Genomic DNA, 23,593 nt, shown 5'->3' with positions numbered 1-23,593 from the left:
AAGCCTTTCCACGTGGGTGGTAAGTAGTCCATAGTTCAGGGGCACAGGGGCCTGTCCCCTTGGCTCCCATTGTGTTAGGGGGAGGCTATGACTCTGGGGAGTCTGGACCTGATCCCACCCCACCCCATCCAGCCTGGTCTTCCACCAGGTTTCTGGCCTGACTCCAGTCTGGGGTGCAGCAAAGAGAAAGGGAAAGTAGGAGGAGGAAGGGGAGGGGAGAAGGAGTGGAGAAAGAGTGTGGGGAGAGGGAAAGTGGGAAGAGCCCCTCCCCTCCCTCATTTGTTTGTCCCCTGGCGTAAGGGGGCTTCCTCTTTGCTTTTCCCCCACCTGCAGGCGGGGCTCATTGTCTGGGGTCTCCAGCCCATTGTGTGGGGAAGGGAGCCTCATTGGCAGGGCATCAATTTGTGATTATCTGCTCCCTGGCCCTGATTGGCTGCATGAGAAGGAGACTCCCCAGGGCCCTGTGACACAGAAGTTTGTGTAGCAACTTTTTCCAGCATGATGTGACCGTGTGTCCAAGCTTCGGAGTGGAGGTGTGCCCGCCCAGCCAGGATGATGCTCTGTGGGACCTTCCTGGGTGCGTACCTTTCTCCAGCCCTGCGCACCCCTCCCTGGGCCTGTTCACACATTTCTGCCTGGCTGCCAAAGGGACTAATTAGCTGTGTGTCCGTCAGCACTCTGTGCTCTTTTCTGGGCAGCTGAGGAGGTGATAGACATACGCTTGTTCCTGAGCGAGGCCAGGGTCCTTGGCCTGATGCCTCTCCTTTCAGCTGATTGTGTGGCTTGCAGACACCCCTGTTAAGGCTGCCCTGTTTGTGGGCTTGCCTTCAAAGGTTGAAGGTGAGAAGGACAGTGGCTGGGGGGAGGTGTATGTGTGCAGGTGTAGGGACCATGAGACTCTGGGAGAAGGTGGGGTGGAAAGAAGGCATGTGTGTATGCTGACCAATATGCACCTGAGACTAACTGTAGTAAAGGGGCTTTGGCTGGGACTGCTGCTGTTTGTGTTCCTAGCATGTGCAGAGTTGTCCTGTGTGTATGTGTGTGTGTGTGTGTGTGTGTATGCGTGTGTGTGTGAAACATTAACACAGTGTTAGAGCAAGAATTAGTGTGTGAGCCCCACAATATCCCCCCAAATTTGTATGTCTTCTTAGTATGTATGTTCACACAGTGTCAAAGGGTTCGTGTGTTTGATGTTCCAGCATAAAACCATCACACAATATGAGCCAGAGAGAGAGAGAGAGAGAGAGAGAGAGAGAGAGAGAGAGAGAGAGTGTGTGTGTGTGTGTGAAAGGCTCACAACCCAGCAAGTGTGAGACAGGCAGAGTCAGCCCAGGGTGTTGGTAAGAGAGGCTCTCGGTTTTGTTTGCTCCATCTGCCAGAGCCTGCCTGGGGCAGCGGCCCCCTCGCCCTCAGCTGTTCCTATACAATATTAATGCTGACCATCTCGGCTCCACACACAACGGCCCTAATTGTCGTCTGCAGCTTTAAGGCGGGCGCCCATCTGCAGGGAAGCTTTCAGAAGGAAACAAGAAAACTCTCACCCCCAGCTGGTCACCGGAGAAGGTGCCAATTACAGATGCAGAAAGTTTAGACCAAAATTACTTGAAAGAGTTTTTATGAAGCAAATGAACTGACACTTGGAATGTCTGTGTGCAGATTTGCACAAGTAATTACATTTTATTTGAAATGATCTTACCAGCTAAGCAATCATTAAGCCTGCTTCCCCCACCTCCCACAAAGCACTTCCTTAGCAAGCAGTCACAAGTTTGGTTTTGCAAATCTCCCCCTTTTCTCCCTGTGTGGAGTTAGGAGGACCCTCCAGTCGGACGGATGTTGTTCCCTGTGGATCTCCCAAACTTAAAAGTCCTACGCAACTTGCCGACAGATTTTTACCAAATAAAGCTTAAAGAACAATATACTCCATTCTTAGTTATGGAAAAGAAAATATGTTATGATTAAAAGAGTCCTGGCAGTTTTCCACCCTGTATAAGAAAGTTTTCAGTTATGCCTTGCTGTTGTCCCTTGCAAGCAGGGCCGGGGGACTTGGGTTAGACTTGCTTCTCCCAGCCCGGAGTCCCGACAAGACTTCAGTGTGCTGAGAACAAAGGGCCTGGCTCCAGGGGCGGGAGCGCTGTCCAAAGTGCTGATCAGACCGCAGGCGCGTCCGCACCCACCGCTCGGGCTGAAGGAAGAAGCCAAACCTTAGCAAGTTGCCGGCACAGTCCCTTCCCTGCTCCTTGCCTGTAACCCCTCTTTGTTCTCTAGATGGAGTCGGCTAAAGATTTTGAACCTTTCCTCATCAAAACCCATCTTCTGAAACGGCTCATTCAACTGTAACCTCCCGGGGCTTCTCTCCAGGTTCTTGGAACAGGCAGCGATTTGAAATTTCCAAGCACATTCAGAAATGCTCACCCGAGCAGCCTCAGGTGGAGTCCGAAGGGTCCATTCCCGGCCACCGGAGCTACACACCTCAGGAAGCCGTGGTTGCTCAATGGGGGAGGTGTGAAATGCTGAAAGGCAGAGGTTTGCACAAGTACAATTTATGTTACCTGGAAAAGAGTTATGCTGCACCGGGGCCTTTGGTTGCACATACTGATCTCTCCCCGTTGTTGATTCTGTTTGTTGTTGTTCTCTAAGTTTGACTGTCACATATCTGAATTAAATACTTTCATGAAACACTGGGTATTGTTGGGGAATACGGCTGATTCAGCACCGGCCCTCCCTTTGATTCTATCTTCCTCGCGGAACAATGGCGTGCAGGGCTGCCCGAGCCTGCAGCCTGCCGATAAGAGTTTAATAGAATTTCTGAATGCCAAAGGTTTGGGATGTAAAATATCCCAGCACTCACAGCGTGTCCAGAGGAGACAGAAAATGGCTTTTCAGGAGAGCTCTCAACTGAATATGTCCTTCTATGCTAATGGATGTGAGCTCACAAAAGAATAAAAACAATGGTAGGCAGTCATTGTAGGAGCCTCAAACTGTTCTCATTTGGCTAATTAATATTTCATCCTCAGTTTTACCAGTGAACGCTTGCGTTTATTTCCTTTTACTCAGTTTAAAAGATTGCCCCGAGTACATTATGCATTTTGTTTGTTGAGAATAATGTGTGTGTATATAAGAACTGAACATACTTGCTTTTAGTATGAAGCTCCTTGGTTTACGTGTAATGTGGCAACAACACTGCGTGTTAAAAATAATCGCTTGCGGAAGAGTTTCAGCTGATTTTTAGAACATGCTTTCTCTGAGGAAGCTAACTGTCTTCTCTCTAATTCATGCTTTTGGTAGCCTGAGCTTTTTAATGCTGATTAAGTTGCCGGGGTGGGGGTGGGGGTGGGGGGTGGGGGTTGTGTTCCTGCATAACGAACCAGGAAATGATATTTACTACGTTGAAATCTCTGCCCTGAACTTCAGAGCCAAGGGCTGGCCTGCTTTTGCACTGGTCTGAGGCAGCCGCTCTTCACAGGCATCTAAAACCCAGCTTGTGTCCTGTCTCACGGTACAGTTTCTAACAAACTGATTATGATAATGAACGTTTGTTTGCCTGATTTATCAGGCAAGTTTGGAAGGAAGTTTGGATAGTAAGCAAGAATACCCTGGCTCTCACTGAGGTAGTTCCTGCATTTATCCTTGAAAGTGGAAAACAATTCGGCTGTTTGAGGAGTAGGTGGGCAGTTCCATTATGTGTGTGATGCCTTTTCCTCCTCTCGATTTTCATTGGATAGCTCCTTTCAGGCAGTTGAAAAAGACTCAAAAAGAGCAGAGAACTTGAGCTGTGTGTTTCCCTCTGGTTGGGATAAGCTTAGTGACTTTAGGGCATAGAGTACTTGTGCCCAAGATCTCATTAAGAGGATTTTATTATTTTAAAACTTAAACCAAAAACGGAATGTGTGATAAAAGAAAAAATATCTTTTCCTGATCTATTCTTTGTGTGTATGCCTTTATTTTTGGGTCTGTGGTCATAGGTACCTTTTACGAACTTCAAAAAAAAAAAAAAAAACCACACACACACACACATATCCTTGTAAGTCACTGATACTTGAACATGCAGATGAACCACTATGTAACCCTCCTGGTTCATCTGAGTAATAAATTCTGCAGTCCATTCTTTATGATGGTAGGTCATATTCCTAACCACCAATAAATATTGTAAAGTACTTTCGCTGCAGCCGTGCTAACCCAGGGCATCTGTCATTCTGGTTGCTGCTATTAGGAATTATTGGACTGAACCACTGCTGGAAACAGCACAGGGGGGTGAGTATGGCGGCTGTGACGCTCTCTGCCCTTTTGTGTGTTTTGCATAAAAAACCCCCAATCATGCTGCATATTAATTATGATTCAGTGTGGGCAAACACAGGCACCTTCTGTTGGCTGATGCTTGGAGCAGGAGACAGGGGCTCTGCCGGCCTGGGCACCTCTCACTCCCCAAGTCAGCAGACCCATCTTTCTGATGCTATACTGTAAATTTATTTCACCTCGGAGAGTAAACAGATATATTGGAGCCCCAAGGGTTCATGGGTAGCGTATTTACAAAGGAGCCTCTCCGCCAGCCCGTGCCACCGCTGCTAATGAGAGCGGTCATTAAGTAAATGAGACGTCGCCTTTAGCTGGCTTAGGAGTCGCACACTAAGGGGAGAAGATATTTAATTGAAACCCGCACACAGGCTTCCCCACATGTGACCGCTGTAAGGGAGGCAGCTGCCTCCCCTCTCTTCCCCCGTCCACCCTGCACCCCCCATGTAAATTTCATGATTGCTTTCCGTGATGTCATTTTGAAGGAGGACAGACAATAGCTGTGGGGAAAGGTAAGTCCATGTTATGCTCTTTCGCTGACAAAGGCAGATATCCAAGCGCTTGGCTTTTCCCCTTGGACCGAGACAGGGAGAGGGCGCGCGAGCAGAGTTAATTTCTAAGATGAAGGCTTTCTTTGCAGGAAAAGCAGGTCTGGGGATGGCTTTTTAAAGCTGCTCTGTTGGACTGAGGCTTTCTTCTCCTACCGGGTCTGCCCGTGGCTGTTTTCCTTCTCTTTTTCTGTCTCTCCCTGGCTTGTTCACGCGCTCGGCCTCTCTGAGAGTCTAGTGGACACGTAGTGCGTCTGACAGAAAAGACATTGGGGGTATCGTGTACCAAGGCAAGAAACTTTATGTGCATTTCTGGAAGAGGAACCCAGCAGCTATGTGGTGGGGGGAAATGCTGCCTTGTTAAACAGAAGATTTCTCTGAAGTGGGGATCTCAGAGTTGGTACCTCGTGTGAGCCCCCACCCAAGACACCGAGGAGAGATGGTCATGTGAGCATTTTGTCTTTGCGTGTCATGTATTTCTAAACTTAAGGAGCAGTGTCTAGGGTGCATGTGTTTGTGGGGTAGGCGCACAGAACTCAATACTGGCTGTCCTTCTCAGCTCCGTTTCCTGCCGTGAGGGGGGTCATGAGTGTGGTTGCTTATAATATTAGTGTAACTGAATTTGTGTATTTAAAACTGAAAATCAGGGTTGGCCAGGAAAGATGGTGTGAGCTTTGAACAACATAATGCCGTTGCCCGTGGGATGATGTGTTCTGGGGCGAGGGACTTTGTTTTGTCCGTTGGATTCATTTCCTTCTTTGTGAATCAGGAAATAAACAAGCCCATGGTGGCCCTAGTGTTGTGGTAGCGGGTCCTCACCACGAGGGTGCTACTTACTGTTTCTGAGTCACAGAGGGCTTTTCTGGCCTCAGTGCCTCCTTCGCATCAGTGGACATCATTGGCTGGTCAAGTTGGGCATGTAATTTCTGAAACAAAACATCTGAGAGGTGTGTCTGGTAGTGGGCCGTCAGGCTGTGTCACTATAGTGGTGATAATGATAGTGATTATTACTATTATCCTTTTGGGAGAGGGAGGTGAGGAATTTTGCCCCAGTGGTCTAAAAAACAAACCTTAAGGTTAGAAGAACCTGAGGGCATCTCTGAGCCTGGTGGCTGAGTGAACAAAAGGCAGGAACAGTGGTGGGACAAACCTCAAGGAGGTGAGCCTCAGTCTTGGCGAGCGGCTATGCTCGGACTCTGACTCTTGAGATGCTGGCAGAGCCCGCCCTGCCCTCACTCCAGCGCGGTGTGTGTGGGGGGTGTCCTTGCCTGGGGCTGGGTGGAAGCCGGGGAGAGGCCCAGGATCCTCACCACCAGGGCTTCCTTCCCATTGGTCCTTGGCTGTGATTATCACCTCCTTCCATATGGCCCTGTTAATTAATGGTAAACAAAATAGTAAGAGAGCAGAGATTGGAGTTTTGTGGTGCCAGCGGGGAGGGTGTCACCAACAGGGCAGGACTCTGCCTGTCTCCCCAGAGTTGTTCACTGTGCAGAGGAGGCTGATCGGGGTTTAGAGAGCAGTTTGTTTGCAAAGACGAGGTGGCAGTTTCATGACCCGTTGCGTGCCCTGGACCTGGAGACTGGAGGCCCCTATAAGTTCCCTCTCCACCCCCGGCACCACCTGACCTCACAGGATGTTTAAGGATCCAGGGACCTGAGCAGGGGCCGTGGAGAGCTTGACGTGTGTGAGAATTTGACGTGGAGGCCTTTCCATCCTGGAACCACCTGGGCTCTAACTTCCTTGGACCACAGGGCCCAGATGTGGGCCTGGGAGCTCTCCAGGGCAGGGGAGCTGCTTCTGTGTAAAGTGTAACCCAGGGGGCCTGTGTGACCCTCAGGCATTGTCCGCAGGTCTGGAGGCAGCCCCAAATATTCAGAGCCAATGCTCTGGGCGCTCCTGGAAGATTCTGGTAAAGGCAGCTGTCACCCATTGCCCTGAGTCCTCCTGGTGCCAGAGGGGGAGAATCTGTGGGCAGAGCCTTTGGTGCTACAAAGTTGCTCTGTCCTGGAGCTGGGGCAGGGGTCTCAGCAGCTTTTACTGGAAAGCCCCGTCAATGCCCAGAGGCATCAGGGAGAGGCTGGCAGAGTGTGTTGCCATGGGAGCCCTCACTGGGCACTCAGACGCGCCCCAGGCAGCTGACCTATCCCCTGGCCCTGGCTGTGGGGGGCACTCTTCCTTGGTGCTGCCCAGAGCCCAGGCCCTCCTCTCTGGGTCCTCTTGTCCTCCTCTGGCCTGGGGTCACCAAATGTGTCCATGAGGACATGGGTGGCTCTGATTGAGCATGTGGGGTGGGGCAGGGAGGGTCTGTGCTAACTCTGGTTGGTGGAGTTGGGAGTGTGTGCGGCTCAGAGCTGGGCCGATTGCTGTCCTGGGGGCACCCACCCTTGGGCAAAAGTTTGTGTGGACCAGCACTGGGCAGAGACAGCAGGACAAGCTTCCTGCAGACTGAAAATGTACTAGACAAGTACCCCTGGGCCTCCCACAGCCACCCTGATGGCAGTGGGCAGGCTGGTGGGGCCGAGCTCCTCCCTGATGGACTCCACTCAAGAGGCATGTCTTCTGGGTGAAGAGTGAGCAGGTCATGGTGCTGCTTAACCCTGCCTGGGCTGGGGATGGTGAGACCAGAGTCGACCAGAACACCTTGGTCAGCTCTTGTCCTGGAGCAGACCGGGAGGCAGGAAGCTGGCCTGGCCGGCAGGACCGAGGTGTGTCTGTTGGGCAGGAGGGGACAGCCAGTAGTCACCTGATCCTGGGGCAGACAGGGCACTGGGCAGCCAGACTTGCACATTACTCAGGCATATTGGAAAGATAAACCCTGTGCCTGTCCTGGCCCTGGAAGACCCATTCCAGATCTCCCTTTTGTTGGCTTTTATCTTGTAGAGTACTGGACAGGAGAGCCCAGAGGGGGCCTGGCTGGGGGTGCCCTCCCTCTACTCCCCTCAGCTTCTAGATTCTCCCCCTCTGCTCTTTCCTTGTGAACTCACTCAGGAATAAGCCAGAATTTAGTTGTCTACAGACGTAATTTTAATGGGAATTTTGTGGTGTGACTTTTACACAAAAATGGTCTTCGGGGGGCGCCTGGGTGGCTCGGTCGGTTAAGCGTCCGACTTCGGCTCAGGTCATGATCTCACGGTCCGTGAGTTCGAGCCCCGCGTCAGGCTCTGTGCTGACAGCTTGGAGCCTGGAGCCTGTTTCAGATTCTGTGTCTCCCTCTCTCTCTCTGCCCCTCCCCTGTTCATGCTCTGTCTCTCTCTGTCTCAAAAATAAATAAACGTTAAAAAAATGGTCTTCGGGAGCCAGCAACATTTCGAGATTATCAGCCCCCAAAATGCTGTGTTTCCCAGAAGGAATGAGAACAGCTGCCACTGGTGGTGCCCCCAGGGTGGCTCTATGCTACTTGAAGACCACCCACCCCCCCAGGATGGCTCTGTGCTCCCTGAAGACCCCCCCACCCAGGATGGCTCTGTGCTCCCTGAAGACCCCCCCACCCAGGATGGCTCTGTGCTCCTTGAAGACCCCGCCCAGGATGGCTCTGTGCTCCCTGAATACCACCCCCCGCCCAGGGTGGCTCTGTGCTCCCTGAAGACCGCCCCCCCCTATCCAGGATGGCTCTGTGCTCCCTCAAGACCCCAGGGCCTGTTCTTTCTTAGAAGCCCCTCTATAGGGGTAGCCTGCTACCCAGCCTAGAGTGCTTGCTGGAGTGGAATGTCTTGAGGTTCTCCACATATTTTCTGTCTTTTATGAACAGCTGAATTTCCCCAAATGTCGCCTAAAGAAAATCCTCAAAACAAAACGGGATAGACGTTTTTCACCTGACTTGAAATGCTTTTGCTCTCAGACTTCCACCAAGCTTGCTTCACAGGAGATAGATTACTGAATACTTACAATTGGTGTCCTCTTTATCTTCAGCATTACTGAAGCCGACCCTGTGTTGGTTTCGCACGTTTCCCCTTGCTTGGCTTATGCGGTTAGGAGCAAAGATGCTTTACTTATGAGAACAGGGGATTTACCCATTGTTTCTTCCTTCCTGCCTTTTACAGTGTGTACTTAAAAAACGCAATGTTATTTCAATCAAATGACGTGCAAGTAACTCAGAGGACAGTTCCAATGTGCCCCAGCCAGGCTGTGAATACACCTGCCTCTGTGGGGATTAGTCCAGGGGTTGGAGAGGTTGTCAAGCACTGACGAGCGTCCAGGGCCTTGTGGCCACCTTCTGGCCAGCCCTGGGGACCGGAAGGGGCGGTTTGCCCCGGGATCGCTCGGATTCGGTACACCAGGGGGTTGTGGCCTGCACGGAGGGTGCGTGTGGCAGGCCCTTGAAGGACGGGCTGGCTCGGTCTCCCTGCATCGCTCAGGGTGGTGGGCAAGGTGCGAGTGAGCGTGTGTGATTTGGATGTTGTGAGGAAAAGCGGACGCGCCATATGGTCTGAGTTGCTGACAGATTAGCCTGCCGGGCTTCCACCTCTCACCCTCACGCCTGGCTTCACACCTTGATCGTGCTCGACATCAGTCTGAGGGTGCCGGCAAAAGCCATCTGGGTCCTCTCCCTTTTCCCCACTTTGTTGCCTAAAAACGACACGTGAGAGGAGTAGCACAAGGGAGAGGGTCCCTGGAGCCCCAGGGCTGCTCTGCCTCTGCCCTGGAGGGAGAGGGTCTCAGGTTCTCTCTGCTGGGCAGGACCTTAGCGCCCCACCAGGCTCTGGTGCCTGTTTTAGAAGGTCCTAGAGGGACTGTGGCTCTCCCAGACCTCAAACTGACAGCAGCAAATGCCTCTGGAGTGATGCCCTGGGTCGCAGTGCACCAGACCCGTAGTTCTGAGGGTCCCTGAGGCGCATCGCTGATTTCGAAGCCCTTCAGTCTTTACGGGACTTGTTGAATCCTGACATGAATCGGCATCAGCAGCCAACCTGTGTACATCCGAGTGGTTCCTAACTGGAAGGGCAGGCTGTTCTCCGAAAGGCCTTTCATAGACTCAGAGCTTCTCCTGGGATGTGAATAAGGACCCTAGGGACAGGGGTCTTCTCAGTGCTGGTTTTTCTGGGGCAGTGACCGTCCTAGGGTCCCCTAGACTAGGTGGTTCAAAGCAGCCTGCTCACAGGACTGCTAACTGAACAATTAATTGGTTTGTTGATCACTGTTTTGCACATGGAACTGTGCAAAGTCAGAGTCTGGCATCCAAACTAGAGAGTGCCTCTTGTTAGTACTTTTTAATGGTCTGACTGTTTTGGAGAGATGGTTTAGATTTTTGTGTGATCTGTTTTATTTCCACAAAGCCGAGGCCCCAATCCCAGGAGCCCGATCCCAGCTGCGAGTGCTTCTTGAGGCCTCATTTTGCACCAAAGCAGATTAGCTGGGAGGGTTCTCCTCCCTGCAACACACACAAGCCAGCAGTTTCCACCATCTGTGAAGGGCCTAAAGCCTTCTCTCATCTAGTGGTTCTGATGCTTCCTAGAGAGGCCACTGAAGCAGTCAGAAAAGCCCACAGAGGCCCTGAAGTACTGAAGTTGGGGGTCTGAGTCCTCGGTGCATCAGCCCACAGGGAGAAGAAAGGTAGATTTGTTATTAGAACTTCATCCGGCGAAGCTTTGTAGCCCCCTGGAAGGCTGGAGCAGGTCATGAGGGATCAGCTGTCGGCTGCCGGGCCCTGGCTTTGCTTGTCTGGCTGCCAAACACACACGTTCGGCTTCTAAGTTCTGAACCTGTAGCTGGGTGTGGAGCTCCCTTCATGCCCCAGCATCTGGGCTCTCTCGCTCAGCTTGTGGGCTGCGTCTCTGGCATCTAGAGGCCCAAATGGACTCTGGTAATGAGTTAGAGCCCATTCTTGTGATGCAGGATGCGTTCCTAGAGAGAGCACTCTGATGAGCACATGTGTTAGCACAGGGTGGGAGGTTCTCCCAGCCCTGTCCTGCTTTGCACCCTCCCAGTGAGGGCCCCCTTCCTGCCCAGAGTCACTCCCGGGCCAGTGGCTTATGGCCTGTGTGAAGTGTTTTTGTTTTCTCCAATTTCTATTGAGTGCTCGTTCTCTGGGTGCTGAGCACTGAACACTCAGATTGGGAAATTAGCATGTGCACTCCCCAATATTTCTAAGCCTAAAAGACAGCCAGGTGGGCTGTTCCTGGGCAGTGCTAGGAGGATGACAGGTGGGTCTCCCCCCCGCCTGAAAATTGGGGGTGACTCTCAGCCCTGGAGCTGAGGCTACAATTAAACTCACCAGGGAAGAACTGCATCATGTCAGCCGCCTGGGGGCCCACCCTTCTGCCCCGAAACAGGAATGCTTCCATGTCCTACAGTTAGAGGGACTGGGGGTGGGAGAAGGAAAAAGGCACAGTTGTCGAAACTGCCTCCCCCACCCCCAGGGCTTTGAGGCCCCCTGAGCTGCCTGTGCCTGCCTACAGAATGTTCTTCCTGCCTGGATTTTCAGGTCAGCCGCCTGAGAGCCTTCTCCTGACTGAGGGGGACACAAGCCAGGGTGCAGACAGACCCTAAAGGAAGCTTCAAGCAGCTTACTTTTACTGCTTGTACGAGAGAGAGCCCATTCTAGTCAGGTCACCTTCAAACCCTAAATAAAGTGTGTTTTCAATGAGGACGGAAGTGACCATCCCTCCTCTCCCTGGGCTGGACAGTTCTGATTAAGAAAGGCGTTTCTGGGACTCATGGACAGGAGGCACAGGAGCAGAATTCCAGAGAAGGCCTCTCCTGACCCTGGGAGACCAGTGTGTGCTCTGAAGACCCCAGAGACCTACAGGGAGGGTGCCCAGAAACTAGCCCTCTTGGTTCTCAACCTGGTGGATGAGGCCAGAGCCGTCCTGTTCCCTTCTCACAGCCTTTGTTTCCCCGTGTGCTCTCTAGGATTGAGGCAGGTCACTCTAGATGTAGCCGGTGTCTCTGATCTCGGCTCAGTGAGGCAGGCCCAGGGGTCAGCTTAGCCTTCCACACCCTCCTTTCTGAGCACCTGGCATGTCCCATGCTCTGGGCCTTGGAGAGCAGCAGCCACGGACACAGCAACGGGTGGTGGGGTCCTGGAGGCTGTGAGTGGGTGTCAGTGATAAAATGGACCCCTTCCCTAGCTCCTCCTCTGGCCTGCAGCCAGGCTTGGTCAGTGGGGTTGGTCAGGAGGAGTGGGACGGAGGTCCCCACGCCAACGCCTTCGCAGACACACTAGCTGCGTCCATTTCCCTTGGGCTCCTTCCTTGCTTCTCCTAGCCTCCTGTTCTCTGTTTTTCCTGTTGGCCTGGAGGGGTCTGGGATGTGGGAATGCAAGGGCTTTTGGAAGCCACCTGGCTCCTCATCTGGGGGCAGAGCGCATGTGAGTTTGCTGGCTGACTCACCAGCCCGGGTGGAGGTGGCGACTGGGGTCACCATTGAACCCCACTTGGGGTGGAAAGGTTCTTGAAATTCGTGTGGACCTGCATGGAGGACCCAGTTGTGTTGAGTGGTCTGCTCCTGTTGCCGTCATTCCTGGCACCTGCTTGGGTGTTGGAGGCCTGGCCCAGGTGACTCTGAGGTAGAAGCAGGTCGCCACTGTTGTGCCCCTCCTGGGACACTTGGGCACCCTGGGGCTGAGCACTCTCCCCTCGATCCTGATACCCTCCCTCCCCTGCTGGCGGGCTCACTGACAGGCCTCCTGGAGAGCTGTCCTGTGATTTCTTTCGGAAAGTCATTATTATGCCAAGCAGTTTAGCTGTTGTTTTTACAGCACTGGTAAGGTTAAAAGCAATAATAATAATAATATAGGAAAGACTCAGCCACAGTAACTGCCTGCAACATGCTATTTGCATTTTTAAGGAAACACTTCTTTGAGACAGCTTGGGTGAAAGGTCACTATTTGCATATAAATGGAAAAGAAAGTGTATGAAGCTGGAAGTTACATCTGTATTATTTTCCCAGCAGTGAGCTGCTGTTGGAGAGATTAAGGGACATGGCTTGGATTTGGCTTTTATAGAATAGAGAAAGTACCAGCGAGGCTGATTTAGAAGCAAAATAATGAGAGAAATGTGCAAAGCTATAGAACTGCCAACTCCCCTGCCCCCACCTCTCTCTTCCCTCATTTTCACCTAAACTCAGCAAAAGCAGGTCTGCTTTGCTCCACTCAGCAAGTCTCCATTTTACTTCTCTCTGAATTCCAGCTTAAAAAAAAAAAAAAAAAAGAGCAAACCTTGCCCTCATTTTCCCCTTGGCCCTGATTGTGTTTCCTGCCAAAAGGTGGTCTAGTGGGTGGGATGCTAACACAGCCTCAAGACCTCCCAAACTCAGGACAGAGACCCCACTGCAGCAGAGCTGGCCCTTCCAGGGCCTGGAGCAGAGAAGGACCCCTGAGGAGTGGGGGCTGAGGACAGGTTGCTCAGGTCTGGGAGCTTCTGGGGGCTGCAGGAATATCTGGGGGGGGGGGGAATGAAAGGTCTCGAGGGTGCCCCACCTTTCCTTCAGCCCCTACCTGAAATGTTCAGGGCACAAGGTGCCCCTTCCTTTAGGGTTTTCAGGGTTGTTAGACTCTCCCGAGGGCCTGCCCCGCCCTGTCCCGCTGTCCCTGGGCTCTCTAGAGGGAAGTGGGCAGGCTAAGACAGTTGGAGCTGTTCTTGGCCCAGGATGTTTTGGCCATTGTAGGCTTTAAGGAGCAGTACTGGAGACCAGAAGGTGGAGACATGAAGCTAGAGGGGCCTGAGGGCCCCTCTCCCAAGCTCTGGCTTCAACCCCTCCTCAAAGAGGCCTCCCCTGACCACCTGTTGGTGAAATCACACCCCACACCCCACATTTTTAAAATATATTTTGAAACAAGCTCAAGCTCATGGAAACGTTTCAAATGCAGGACAAAACCCGTTTTTCCTGAGGCACTTGAGAGTATATTTGCCAAGTCTATGTCCATGACCCACTTGTTTGGGTGTTTCCAACAAAGAAGAATTTCTCCTGCAGAATCATGGTCACCTGTATGGGCATCTCGTCCTCAGACAGTGTCCAAACTCCTCCAGATGCCTCAAAGGATGGGCTGAGAATCATGCTATGTGTTCAGTCTTCGTCATGACTTTTACCCTTCGGAAGAATGCTTGTCAGTTTTTTGTAGGATGCCTCTCAATTTGGGTTTGTTGGCTGCTCCCATGACTGGACTTGGCTTATGTGGAAACACCCAGGTGTGAGGCTCTTCTCCATGCACCTTGATGCTGTTACTTTGGTCACCGGGTTAGATGGCACCATTCCACCCTTTGCTGCTGCAATGACACTTTTTTCCCTTTACAATTCCTAGGTTTTTGGGAAGGTACTTGGAAACTATGGAAATACCTCACTCATCATCAAACTACCAATTTATTTATTTTTATTGATCCCTGTATTGACTCATTACTTATTTTATCCAATGGGCTATAATTGTTATTTCGATGCCTCTCCTTGTGGGCCAGTGAGACCACCCAAAGTGGCTTCAAGTCCTGATGCTTCCCCATTGCTTTCTGAATGCATCCTTGCTCACCCCAGGCTTCTGTTGTGCTTTCCTGTCCACAGCTTAGAACCCACCCCACAGCACCTTTTCGGGGGAGGGCTTGGTGCTGGGTGTGCTCCCAGCCTTTCAGTGGACATGTGTGTGCACGTACACACAGTTACACACGTGCATACTTGCACCTACATCTGGACTTACTTCTCTATTTTCTCTATATGTCGAAAAGCACAAGTTCACACTGATGCCCTCCAGTATGAATTCCCCCACAGGGTGTATTCTAGGTTTCTGCCCTTCTGTGTAACTTCTTGCCCCAACAGCAAGAAACCTGGTTTCCATTATCCTTTTTTTTTAAATGAATATAATTTATTGTAAAATTGGCTTACATAAAACACCCAGTGCTCATCCCAACAAGTGCCCTCCTCAATGCTCATCACCCACTTCCCCCTCTCCCCCACCCCATCAACCCTCAGGTTGTTCTCTGTATTTAAGAGTCTCTTGTGGTTTGCCTCCCTCCCTCTCTGTTTGTATCTACTTTCCCCACCCCCCCTTCCCTTCCCCCATGGTCTTCTGTTAAGTTTCTCAAGTTCCACATATGAGTGAAAACATATGCTCTTTCCTTTTCTGACTGACTTATTTCACTCATCACAATATCCCCCAGTTCCATCCATGTTGCTGCAAATGGCCAGATTTCATTCTTTCTCACTGCCAAGTAATATTCCATTGTATATATAAACCACATCTTCTTTATCCGTTAGTCAGTTGATGGACATTTGGGCTCTGTCCATAACTTGGCTGTTTCCATTGTCCTGAATATATATACTTATTTGATCAACACCCCTTCCCTCCTCTCGGGTGCTGCCCACTATGCCAAAGCCCCCTCCTCATCCACAGTTCATGGGACAGCCCTGTACTCCACTTCAGGCCAGACCTTCTAGGGGATGCTTTCTCCTCCTGCTTGGAGTCTGACACTAGGGGGACTCAAGGGCCTAGTCTGCCCAGGACTGTGGGTTCATGGGCTGTGCTGCAGGAGAAACCCAGTGTAATGTATATATAGCTTCAGGGCTGGATTCTTCTGCTACCTTCCCTTCGAGCAACTTTCTTACATTGAGCAGCATCTTTTTTTTTTTATCCATTTATTTTCACTGTTGGGCCAAGTAATATATACCAGGATTATTTCTCATACAAGTTTTTGTTTTTCTTTTTCTTGTAGATAATCATCCCCACCCCTCTCCCCCTGGCTTACTTAGTGTCCAGTGGGTGGCATGCTTTGGGGACTTATGTGTCTCTGGAAGTATTTTTATTCTACTATTTCCCTTGATTGATATATTGTCTGGGCATAGACAGCATACGGGTTGATTTTCAACCTTACAGTTTTGAAGTTCTTGCTTCCTCACTGAGAAACCTGATACCATTTTGACAATATCTTTCGTCTGTGACCTTTCCCCTGTGGAAGCTTGTAGGGCCCTCTCGGTACTCCTGGTAGTTCAGAATTTTACTGTGGCTCAGCTTGGTTGGAGCAGGTGTGTGTTCACTAACTGCTGGGTACTTAATGGGTCTTCCAATCTAAAAACATAATTTCCTTTAGTTCTGGGAAATTATTTTTTATTACTTAGTTCATTCTTTTCTCTCCCATTTTTTTGGTTCTCTTTTTTCTGGACCTCTGGAGTCGGGTGGGAGGTCTCAACTAGTTTCCCTCCTTATTCCTGTCTCCTTATTTACTTTTCTAGTATACATCTTCACTTCTACCTGCTAGGTCTTGTACTGGATTCTTCATGTTGGGTTTACATTTTATTTCCAAATTGGGAAAGACAGACATGGTGCTGGGGAGCCTTCCCAAATAAATCCCATACCAGTCTCCAGCTTCTGCCACTGGCTGGGCCAGGCCACGTCTGCTCTGTCCAGCTGTCCTGGGCTCTGTTCTAGTTCCTGCTCTGCTGTCCATGCTGTGGAGGAGGGAGCCTTCTAAGACATGGGCCTGTTCATCCAGCACAGGTTCCTAGATGCACTGCACCCACCAAGGTTCTGGCCCATAGATGTGGGAAAGGTCCTAGGAACAAGGGTCTGGGATGGGGGTCTTAATCTGAACTTGGAGAGGTGCGAGATTGCCTTCTGCAGCCACTGGGAGCTGTGTGACAGGGGCCTTTGTGCCCTTTAAGGGCCTTGCCTTCCTGCCTCCGGAGGCATGGTTTGGACCTCAGGGCTTTGGGTTCAGAGATTCTCTGGGTCTAGAGGGTGGAATTCTGGGCTGTGCTCCCCCCAAATGTCTACAGTGACATGTGGTCAGTTTTGTGTGGGCCTAAAGTTATTTCTACAATTTTATCCTAACCTTTTTCTCCCTGCCTTTCTGGGCTTTGCCTTATGTCTGAGTGGCAGGCAAGGAGGCCTTGAAGCTGAGGGGATGGATGAAGATTGAGATGAAAAACAGAAAAGAATGTTTAAATGGCAAGATTTGTTTACGCTCAATTCGAGGGCCCAGGTTTTCAATGGATATATTCAGTTCATGTCTTTGAAGTGATGTGAGGTAGAGAGGAGGAGGAATGCACACTGCCCAAGTTTCACCCTGCATAAGAAGCCAGGAAAGCTGAGGGGGCCTGCCCTGTCCAGGGCAGCAGCACCCCAGGCAGGGGCAGCTGGAGCATGCCCAGCAAGCACAGGCACGGGCAGGACAGGGGTCCCTGTGTTTGTTTAGTTACAGGCGGGGGTGGGTGAGAGATTGGCTGAGCGATAAAGCTGCCGACACATTCTGATGGCAGAGGGGTGTCTGTGCTGCACTCGTGCTGACCTGGCTCATGATGCCTCCTGGTTGTCAGTGTTGACTAAGCTGCTGGGGTGGGGTCTCTGATGCATCCCCCTGCCCTCCATGGTCTCCAAGATAGGGAGTGGGTGGGGGGAGTCCAGGCCAGACCAGAACATGGGCTCGCAGAACCCAGGCTGGGAGAACCAAAGGCAACTCCCTCAGACCCCTGCCCTTTGCAAGAGTCTCTAGAGGTGGCTCCAGGGACCAGCCATATGCCTCCCGGCCAGGGGTCACACATCATAGCGGGAGGCAATCTATCTCTTGTAAGGCAGCGCTTGTTGTCTTATTGTTGTGAACATCACTTGGTGGTCCTCCTAAAGCTACGCGGAACACACTGAATCCTTTGTGGATGGCCCCTGATGTGTGAGGCAGCCCTCGCCCACCCCGCACCCAGTTTCTTCTGTGACCTGGTGTTCTGCAGGACTTGCTCTCCCTTGACGTCCTCAAGATTCACTCCCCTGGGCTAAGCAGGACATCGCAGAGGCCGTCTGACATGTGCGGGCCTCTCCCCTCCTTAGAGCTGGTCGTTCTAGTCCCGCTGGTGAGCTCTGGTGAGTGAGAGCTCCAGTGTGTCATGAGATTCACACTTAGGCTCCTTCCTGTGTGTGTATGCCAGGAACTGTTAAAAAAACAGCACTCTTGCAGTATGATTTACATGTCATATAATTCACTCATTAGAAGAATACGGTTCAGTGGTCTTGGCATAGTGATAGCCATTCCGCTGTCCACATTTAATTTCAGAACACTTTTGTCAGCCCAGAATGAAACCCTGTTCCCATTAACAGCCGCTCCCCGTTTGTACCCTTGGAAAGGTACAATCTCCTAATCTCCTGACCTGCTTTCTGTCTCTGTGGACTTCCCATTACCGGGAATTCTGCAGATTTTGTTCCATAGATATGGGACTGCACAACATGTGGTCTTTGTGTCTGATTTTGAGGTTCACCACATTGTACCACAGAGGAACATCTTAACCCTTTTTGTTGCCAAATATTAATAAGTGGCATTCTGTTCAGCAGTTGATGGACACACTCGGGTTGTTTCCATTTTTGGGTTAGTATGAATAAAGCTGTGATCAATAGTTGTGTACAAAACTTTGTGTGGATGTATGTTTTCATTTCTCCTGGATCTGTTTCTTGGAGTGGAATTGTTAGGTCATATGGTAACTCCGGTTAATATTTTGAAGATTTGTTAGACTGTTTTCCAAAGTAATTGTGCCATTTTGTGTTTCCATTGGCAATGTATGAGGATTTCAGTTTCTCCATATTATCTCCAGTACTTGTTATGGTCTTTTTTTTTTAATTATAGCCATTTTAGTGGGTGTGAAGTGGTATCTCATTGTGGGTTTGATTAGCATTTCTCTAATGAGCAGCTACTGAGGATCTTTTCATGTGCATATTGGCCATTTATATGTTGTTTTTGGAAAAATGTCTATTCAGATAATTTGCCCATTTTTAAAGTGTGTTATTTGTCTTATTATGAAAATTTAAGAGCTCTTTATGTATTCTGAATGAAGTCTCTTATCAGATACATGATTATAGAGTCTATGGGTTGTCTTCTCACCTTATCGATGGTATTGTTTGACATGCAAAAGTTTAAACTTTGATGAAGTATGACTTACCCATTTTTTCTTTTATTGCATGCTTTTGTGTTGCATCTGAGAAACCACTGCCGAACCCAAAGTCAGGAAGATTTACTATAATGTTAGGCAAGAGTTTTAGCTTTTACATTTAGATCTAGATCTGTGACTCATTGTGTGTTAATTTTTGTGTATGGTGTGAGAGGGGTTCAATTTCATTGTTTTGGTTACTCTATGTTCCTTGAATTGCCATATGAATTTTCAATCAGTTTGTCAGTATTTGCCACCAAAACAAAACAGCTGGAGAGGTGAAAAATGGTCAGATTCTGGCAAGATTCAGTAAATAGCAGTGGCAGGATTTGGGACCCAGGATGATCCCCAGTGATTGTGCCCAAGGAGCTGATTACTGAGACTGGGGAAGGAAAAGCTTGAGTCCTGTGAGAAGGTGTTATGAGCAGGGATGGGGTTGGAAGAGGAGTCCATGGCATGGCAGATGGGCCAGTGAGTGGAGCAGCAAGAACCTTTACGGTGATGGAATAGAAGCTTGGGATACAGGGCGAAGTGGGGAGCACTCACGGGTCAAGGAGGGAGGGATGTGCAGGACAATGGGGATGTGGCATAGACATTAGTGGTGACCCTCCACTTGCTGTAGGTGGAGGACAATTGGAGTGGAGAGTGGGGAATAAATTCAGCAAATTTGAGTTCCTTAAGAAACGTGGTTGTGAAGGGGGTGGGGATGCAGAGGTAGTGGGGCTGGGGTGTGGAGTCCAGACAGATTATGTTCTTTAAACATGGATGCCTCAAGCTTCTGAAAGGTTGAAAAGGCCCAGGAAGGGTCCAGGTTAGAGGGAGTGATCAAATATTCAAGAGGAATATGGGACATGGTTGATACTCTAGGGACCCTTTAATCAGTAGTGGGAAGGAGAGGATATCAAGCCCAGATGGAGAGATTGGCTCAGCTGGGATGCAAGGCCTCCCTTCCTATGTTGGGGATGGAGAGGGGACAGAGAAGGGCTGTCACGAGGGGCTGACATATCCCACTAAACAGTGAGAATCTCTGACGAGTTTGTGTCCGTGGGGGTGGGGGGACATGGGAGAGGCCAGATGTGGGTTGTCTCCATGTGAAGACACTTCCCTCTTTACCTGCTGGGTGAGGGGCAGGTAGGAACAGCTTCTGGCTCCAAAGGCTGCCTGTGGTTTACCAGACACAAAACCTAATGTGAAGACTCTGAACACATCTAGGCTTTTTGCAATTACCACTTGACCCTTTGCTCAGGCTTCTTGTCATCTGTTCTTATTTTGGGGTGGGTGAGGGAGGGTTTGAACTGAGGAAGGTGTCAGGCTGTCAGTGGTTTGGCAGGACTAGAGGGAGAGTAGTCCAGGAAGCCTCTAGGAGGACATATCCTCCCTCCAGGAGTCTGTGGGGTTGGAAGTGGGCACAGAACACCAGCGTCTGGAAGGAGAAGTGGATGCCATCTGTGGGTTCCTAGATGGGCCACCTGGGGGTGTCCCCAGCTGTGGGAAGGAGAATGTGCTCTGGCTCTAAGGTTTCCTGCTGCCTTTTCATGGGCCTGGCTGGGCTGGCTGCAGGTCTGCAGTGTTCTGAGTTGGGGTGGGTGGGTGTCATTAGTAGAGGGATAGACCTGGCTGTTGCCTGGGTCATGGCTCTAGCCTAGTAGAAGGAGAGGACAACTGATGGGTCAAGAGATTTTCTTCCCTGAGGACCCAGATGTATCTGCTAACAGGCCGTGTTACTTTCCTGAGCTTATCTGTCTGCCAGAGTCCCATAAAAGTGAGTTTGGGGACTCTGTAGAGATAGATGTTGGGGCAATACAGAGCGGGCAGGGAGCACAGTGCCAGGTCCCAAAGATGGGTCCTGGCCAGTGACACTGTCCTTGCCACCTGCTCCCAATCGGCTTGTTTGTCATCTGTGTCTATGAGTAAGGTTTCAGAAGACCTCATTAGAGACCCAAGAACCCAAAGAAAGCACCCGTCTTGAGGAGAATGTCTTCCTCACTTGCAGTTCCTGGTAATAAAGGAGGTGATATTCTCATGCATTCACTACGTGCCAGATGCCGAGGGGCCACTTTCTGCACGTGCTCTAAATCCCCTAACGCTTCTTCCCTCTGCTTCATGTGCAGGTGAAGAAGGTGGCTTGCAGGTCAGGTGTGGAGCAGGTCTCCGTCCATCCCCGCCGCCTTCTGAGTGTCCACTGGCAGCATGACTTCTAGAAGGGGCATCCTGATGGGACCAGTGTGTCTCTGTGCAGGGCCTTCCTCTGGCTTGGAGACTCTGCAGTTGTCTCGTGTGGGGGGTTCCATGTGCTGCTTCTGTGCAAGCTGGGGAGCTGGTTGTTCAGTGTGTCCAGACAGGAGGGGTCTTGTCTGTGGTAGGGCCCAACTACACACAGCCCCCAGCAGGGGACAAAGGGGACAAAGAGGGCCTGTGGCCGTTGCCCAGCAAAGGAGAAGCACTGCCATACTTTACGGGGCTTCTAATAGTGACAATAGTTTGCTGCCAAAAATTCCCCAGGAAAAGGAAGGAATTGCGTCAAGGTAAAGGTGGGTCCTGGTAAATGAAGTTCTGACCTTGGGGTGTGTACATCTTGCTTTACTTGGCTCTGTGTCCTGTGGGTGTGGGCTAAATGCATCACTAGGATGCTGTTTGGCTTTCTTGCCCAGAGGAGGCAGGAGTGGATGTTTAGAGGTGGTGATGCTGGAGCAGATGTTCTGAAGACCCCTAGTACTTTGCCTGAGCTGATGCGTGGCTGCAGAGAATTCCATGGGTCTCTACTTCCAGACCCCCAGGGGCAGGTGAGAGTATCACAGAGAAAACTAGAGGCCCCTTCACAGAGACTTGCAGTTCATCTTGGCTGGGCTTCCCTGGGAAGCAGGAGAGACCTAGGGCAGAAAGAGCTTGGCCCTGCTCAGCTTCTCAGGTACCCTGCTGGGATATGAGGAGCAGAGAACAATCCTGCTTCTGCCAAGATCTTAGGATCTTATGTCCTTTCCTCCAGCTGTCAGTGAGACATGCCCCAGTTACCTCATATTTTTACATATGTTATCGTGACAAGAAATTCCACTTGAGCCTTGCAGATCAGCCCCGTGTGCAGGGTTCTGCAGTGTCTTCTCTCCTGGGAGGTATGTGTATAAAGTGAACCCCACCTACTTTGCGACCTGGGGTCTTCCAGCTTCCACTGCCACCAGAGATGCAACTAAAGTGTGACAGGTGATTCTTGATTGCCTCCTAAATTTCCTCTCTTCCACCCCCTGGGGATGCTTCCTCCTCCAACCTCACCTGTTTGTTTGCGGCATCCTCTTTGTGAGTTCAGGGCAATCCCCCCCCCCCCCCCAGCATAGGTTTGGGAATGTGAATACCCCGCGGGTGGCCTGGCCCTACTTCAGAGTGTGCTCATGACTGCTGGGCACCCTCCTGGCCCCAGGAAGAGCCTTACTGCTCACACTTCCCTGGTCAAGGCCAGTCCTCGCAGGGTCCCCTGCAGGTGACTCAAAGCTTAGTGAGGGGCAGGCACACAGTAGGTGCACACAGTAGGGGTCAAATCCTGGTGGTTTTACTCATTCCTTTGAAGACCTTGCATTAGGCTGTCTCCTTGACAACCAATCTGCTTCCCTCTGTGTCTGTGCTCCTTGAGGTCACAGGAGGCCCTTTAATGGGATGGAGACATTTTCAGACAAGAGGATGCTCTGGCTGGAGCCACAGGGCTGTCTGGGGCAGGAGTGGTGGAATTTTAGAAAAACAGCATTTGGAGTGCGCTCGTGAGGGGAGAAAAGATAACGGGCATGACAGCACTGTGCTGACCTACCTTCAGCAGAATCCAAACTTACTTCTAGAGAGAAGCAGAGAGCAGAATGCAGAAATACTCATTTCCTGTTTTTATTGTTGGTTACTTAATGACCTTCCTTTGAAAAGCTGCAGTTGTAGAAAGCTAGTTGTCATGGAAACAGGGAGTGCCATGCAGGGAATAGGCATTTCTTTGTCATGTCCAGCTGATGCCTTCAGCCTCTGCTTAGACACATGAATTTATGTGAGAAATTAAATGTCGACTGGAGACATTGCCCTGGAGAGAGGCAGAAAGGAGAGGAAAGATGGCGAGGACCAGGGCAGAGGGAAGGCAAAGCAGGCAAAGTGTTGGACTTGCACCAGCCCCCTGGTTGGAGTGGCTGCTCATGGAAACCACACCCACTGGAGGCAGGTTCCAGGAAGATGGTGCAGGAATGTAGGGTGCTAGGAGCCTCTGAGCATCCCAATCATAGACCAGTTTTCTTCAGAGAGCTCCTGTCCCTTGTCCCTGGAACAGCCACGGGGCCGTGACATTGTGTGTCTTTCTGATGGATTCCAGAAAAGAAGGTTTACATTAATGCTTTGGAAAAGAGTAGTCCAGGTTTTCCCTTTTCTCCCCTTGAGCTGGCACAGCTGCCTTCATTAGGTTTTCTTTTTCTGACCCTCAGAAAATGAGTTCCGGGGTGAGCTGCTGAGTCAGAGGTGGACACAAGGAGACAAAGCCAGCAACTGCAAGACCTCGAGGCTCCTCCTGGGCAGACGCAGCAAGGTGAGGCGCCTGGAGGGCAGCCCCTGCCCTGCCACACCTCCCCCCCACCCCCACCCCCAGGTCTGGGCAGGGGTCCTTCTCATTTCCAGGCATGGGCATGGAAGTGACTTTCAGTCTGGTCACATCAGTCTAGAGAGAGGGTAAGTGGGGGCTAGGACCATCAGTGATCTGGTCACTGTAAAATTAAAGGAAGAAAAATGACTCTGAACAGAGTAAAACTAAAATATGACAACAGACTGTCACCTCTGGCCAGGTCCCTGCTCTGGATCTGGTCATACCTGGGCTGCGTCCATAGCTGTTGCCCAGGTAGGCTGAGAATCCTTGGTAGACTTTCTCCTTGGTATGTTGATCATGTTTATTTCCATCTTCCCAAGTGGAGGTAGATGGT

General features: G+C 50.8%; 1 protein-coding gene across 6 annotated transcripts in view; it reads left to right on the top strand.

The window, feature by feature from the left end:
* The first annotated feature begins 500 nt into the window (after positions 1–500).
* Positions 501–23,593, top strand: part of MYT1 (myelin transcription factor 1) — a 72,771-nt gene continuing 49,678 nt past the window's right edge. Inside the window, exons 1-2 of one of the 6 annotated variants that reach the window (XM_019426212.2) lie at positions 501–577; positions 23,105–23,205. In XM_019426212.2, coding sequence (XP_019281757.2) covers positions 553–577; positions 23,105–23,205 — 126 coding nt within the window. In that variant the 5' untranslated portion in view covers positions 501–552. Of the gene's footprint in view, positions 578–4,383; positions 4,803–4,827; positions 5,286–21,538; positions 21,864–23,104; positions 23,206–23,593 lie in introns of those variants that run through there. The other 5 variants (XM_019426211.2, XM_019426213.2, XM_019426214.2 and 2 more) reach the window with 5 other exon arrangements.

Source organism: Panthera pardus, unplaced genomic scaffold, assembly GCF_024362965.1.
Source record: "Panthera pardus isolate Hobbes unplaced genomic scaffold, ASM2436296v1 HiC_scaffold_25, whole genome shotgun sequence".
NCBI classification, from domain to species: domain Eukaryota; kingdom Metazoa; phylum Chordata; class Mammalia; order Carnivora; family Felidae; genus Panthera; species Panthera pardus.
The sequence above is the reverse complement of the archived record's forward strand: the minus strand, read 5'-3'. Positions and strand labels throughout refer to the sequence as shown.